Raw genomic sequence first — 4,392 nt, 5'->3', positions numbered from 1 at the left:
CGCCATTTTGTTTAGTTAGGTTGATTTAATAAGGTCTCATTAGGTCACTGGGTACACATGCTTTGGGTGAATGATATCACAACCAGGTACACGTACATAACTTGTATCTGTCTAGGTAGCAGAGGGGCTCAGGTCTACAGACAGTGGTGTAGCTGTTTGTCTGAACATCCCCGAAGTGGAACTTATTCTAAACCTACTATGGTTAAATGATTTGACGAAATACGCAAGCCAATACACGAGGACATACAGGCACGCATTCAAGTCAAAAAACTCATTTACATTCTCATACACAAGCGTATATACCAGTGGCGGAACTAGAAAAAAAAGGGTCAACCCCCCAAAAAAAAGTTATGGGCCCCCACCCCTATATATATATATATATATATATATATATATATATATATATATATATATATATATATATATATATATATATATATATATATATATATATATATATATATATATATATATTCTACAGGAACAACTAGTCTAATTTATTTATTAAATAATGATTTAGACTCATTCTGTTGTTAGGCTGATCTAAATTTCATTTCAACGAATGATAGATTTCTGCTGTACACCCAGAATAAATTGTTTGTACCCCAAACGCCGTTAAGATCAGAGCTACGACAAGATTTATACCACCACGCCGCAGTCCACATAAGGGCACAGTTATCGCTGTATAAGTCATTATCCCGGTCAAATGTTGAAAACATCATACTATCGTGTCCTGCTAGACCGTCCCCAGCATCTCCTGTGTAGCCATCAACATGTAGCCTGTAGCCGTCTGCCTCGCTAGATATGTTGAAGCTGGAATACTTGGCGAAATAATTCTGCCCGTTAAGGATCACATCTACCCTTAGTTCTGTTTGACGGTTTGCCGTTAAGAGATAAACGTTCTCATTGCCCAGGTAAAAATTACCCAAACTGAAATCACCAAACCCACTTTTGTATTCCGCCCAGCTCCTGTAAAAATCGACAGACCCAGAAACACGTCTTTGGAAAATGGTCCATCCTCCACCGTCTGTCACTGTGTCACACATGACCTGAAGTCCAGGGTTGAAGGTCACCAAAGGTCGGGGATCATTTGTGGACACGTAGCATAATTGATCCTTACCTGATATAAAATAAAATAAAATACAATTATATACAATAGTTTCAATATTGTTTACGTCTATGTTTCATGAGCTCTTTGTAAGTTATTCCGGAACGCACATACTTTGAAAAGTTCAAAACAGCTAGAAATGTAGAATTCACAAAGTAGTTGGCGTAGTAAAATTGTAAGAGTTAGCGTGTAAAATCCAATTGGCGTAGTAACACTCTAAGCGTGTGTGTGTGTGTGTGTTACGAGTAAGCGTAGACATCTGTGGAGTTTTAGTTGAAGGTATAGGTTGGAAGTAGTCGTAGGCTTGAGTTTATATATTTGTGTAAGTTTGTATGACCATGTAAGTTTATCTGTAAATGTAAGTTGTCTTTACATGTAATTTGATTTGTAAGAGTAAGTTTATTTAGCTGTATGTTTGTATGTAGGTCTCGTATATATGTAGTTGTAATTGTATATGCTAGTAAAAGTAAAGTTGTAGGTTTCATGAAGGTGTAAGTTTATCTGTAGGTGTAATTTTATAAAACGTTCGTTTTTTTTTTCTGCAGCACACCAGCATTATCTTTGTTCTTTTTTTGCAAACACTTATTAAAAAGTACTTAATATAAATACTTTTAATTACCCATCCAATAGCACTTTAATATTAAAAAAAAAAATTATTTGACCGTGTGCACAAATGTCCGTAAAAAATGACCTAATTGCAAAGAAATAAACCAAATAGCTCACCCAAACAAATCATCAAGTCTATATCTGATATATATATATATATATATATATATATATATATATATATTTATTTATTTATTTATTTATTTATTTATTTATTTATTTATTTATTAGTACATTTAATTAAATTTGTACCATAATGTTTTTGATCATAACAATAATGAAAATATGCAAATTTACCCAGGATACAATGTCTTGTGGTTTTGTTGTAGATGTAGCTATAGCACGTTTTCTTAAAACTTGAACAACGCGAGGCGCAGGACAAAAGACTAACTTCGTCAAACTCTACATTGATGGGCAGTGTGGTCAAGTGTGTGTCATCAACAGCTTTATACTGGGTTTGTTTTATCTGTTTTGTTGACTGGGCTAAATGTGAATACTTGTTATTTAATAATTAAAAATTTAGATAGTTAATCTGATGTTTATCCACAGAGCTGACAATATAACTACAGGACTGCTTGACACAGATCCGGCTACATTACTAAATGTCAAGGACCGATAAAGATGAGCTTAATTTTTTGTATATTTTAATAAACCTTCCGCTCACAAAATAAACATAATGTTTATTTATATTGCAGACCTTCTAATCTAAAAGTAATTTTTTTAAGGTAAATATCAGCAGCATAAACATGCCAACTAATCTATGAACAGTGTGTACTTAAAGTAAAAAAAAAACGCTTATTTAATAATTTTAAAATTATGAGTGTTAAAGAAGGTGTAAAATCGTGCATATAGATACATGCATATTGTAATTTATATTTAGGTATTTTATGTCTGCTTATTCATTACTATTTTTACAAAAAACAAACGTACAAAACGTAAGACTAACCTTGACTGATCATACACGGTAGTATAATAACAACCATGGTCCAGATGTGTGCCATAGTGTCTACTATCTACATAACATTGTATTCAGCTTTGTCATCAATTTTTTCCCCTGCGTTGTGACACGACTTATACACAAACATCGTTTCTATTCATATTTTGAACTAACACATCGTGAACTAGAAAAACGCAAATCTGAAAAATCCACCAATCTCAATGTATTTTCTAGCCTTCTGTCGTTAAAGACCAAGAGTCACACATTCTGCGTGTCGTTAACAGCATCATCTAGGAGTCACAACGGAATAAAAGCAACTGAACTATAAAAACAACGAGAAAAACGTATTTAGATTGTCTAGATAGTAACCAGTATCTGGCTGTTCGATCTTCACTTTTGGTACTGCGGTATTGAATTAGCAAATAAAAACGTTCCCAGAGTTATGCTTTATTAAAGCTTTTTGTAATTGCACTCGTTGTTTAATTGACGAGGCTAAATTAAAATTCGTGTAAGAGAAACTGGTATCAGATATCTTTAGGACAAATTAACAGTTGTGAAATGCTACACAAACAACGTGAGACAGAAAAATGAGACCACAACTTCAGACCACAACATCAGAATACACCATCAGACCACAACATCAGACCACACCATCAGACCACACCATCAGACCACAACATCAGATCACACCATCAGACCACAACATCAGACCACAACATCAGACCACACCATCAGATCACACCATCAGACCACACCATCAGACCACACCATCAGACCACACCATCAGATCACACCATCAGATCACAACATCAGACCACACCATCAGATCACAACATCAGACCACACCATCAGACCACACCATCAGATCACACCATCAGATCACAACATCAGACCACACCATCAGATCACAACATCAGACCACACCATCAGACCACACCATCAGATCACACCATCAGATCACAACATCAGACCACACCATGAGACCAAAACATTAGACCACAGCAATAACCACATCATACGTCCGGCTATACAACATCAATGACACACAACATTATCCCACCATCAATAGACTACAGCATTGCTGATCTTTGCTGTCTTAAAATTACTTACACTTTTGTCTGGACATAGTTTTGTCTGGTTTGTTGTCTCAGTATAGTTATACTTATAAATGAAATATGATAAATTACTCAGTTAGGAAATAGATTAATTTAAAAGTTAGCAAAGCAAGCTACTAAGACATATATATATACTAGCCGTCCCGGCCAGGCCCTGCTCTGGCTTCTGTGAAAAACCTTTCTGTTAAAGACCATTACCTGTGTGTTTAGTAATCATCATAAACCCGGCATTGCACACCCAAACCAAAACCAAAACAACAAAACGCAAACATAACGCTAACACAATTACAAATACAAACGAAAACAAAAACCTAACAACTAACCCAACCACAACCACAAACACCAATACGAACACAAAGAAAAAAAACAAACGAAAAAGCAAACGAAAACAAACCAAATCCAAATGCAAAACCAACCTCAAACCCAAAGAAAAAAACACAAACGAAAAAACAAACGAAAACAAACCAAATACAAACGCAAAACCAACCACAAACACAAATACAAACACAAACGCAAAGAAAATAAAACACAAACGAAAACGAAAAAAGAAAGAACAAAAACGAACCAAATCAAAACGCAACCACTAACGCAAACCCAACCTAAACACAAAGAAAACACTAACGCGA

The 4,392-nt window shown here is 34.9% G+C and overlaps 1 protein-coding gene across 1 annotated transcript; it reads right to left on the bottom strand.

Annotated features, from left to right (window-relative positions):
* Positions 1-533: 533 nt before the first annotated feature.
* Positions 534-2,715, bottom strand: LOC131943605 (ficolin-2-like). Its single transcript, XM_059303810.1, has 2 exons — positions 2,661-2,715; positions 534-1,120 (listed from the first exon to the last, which is right to left on the bottom strand). Exons 1-2 carry the CDS (start codon positions 2,713-2,715, stop codon positions 534-536), a joined length of 642 nt encoding a protein of 213 aa, XP_059159793.1.
* Positions 2,716-4,392: the final 1,677 nt, after the last annotated feature.

Source organism: Physella acuta, unplaced genomic scaffold, assembly GCF_028476545.2.
Source record: "Physella acuta isolate Inbredline_101_S28 unplaced genomic scaffold, ASM2847654v3 ptg000463l, whole genome shotgun sequence".
Classification (NCBI taxonomy): domain Eukaryota; kingdom Metazoa; phylum Mollusca; class Gastropoda; family Physidae; genus Physella; species Physella acuta.
The sequence above is the reverse complement of the archived record's forward strand: the minus strand, read 5'-3'. Positions and strand labels throughout refer to the sequence as shown.

Coding starts and splice junctions, on each gene's coding strand:
- LOC131943605 (XM_059303810.1), bottom strand. CDS start 2,715: ATGGCACACATCTGGACCATGGTTGTTATTATACTACCGTGTATGATC. Junction 1,121..2,660: donor ACCGTGTATGATCAGTCAAG/GTTAGTCTTACG, acceptor ATTTTATATCAG/GTAAGGATCAATTATGCTAC.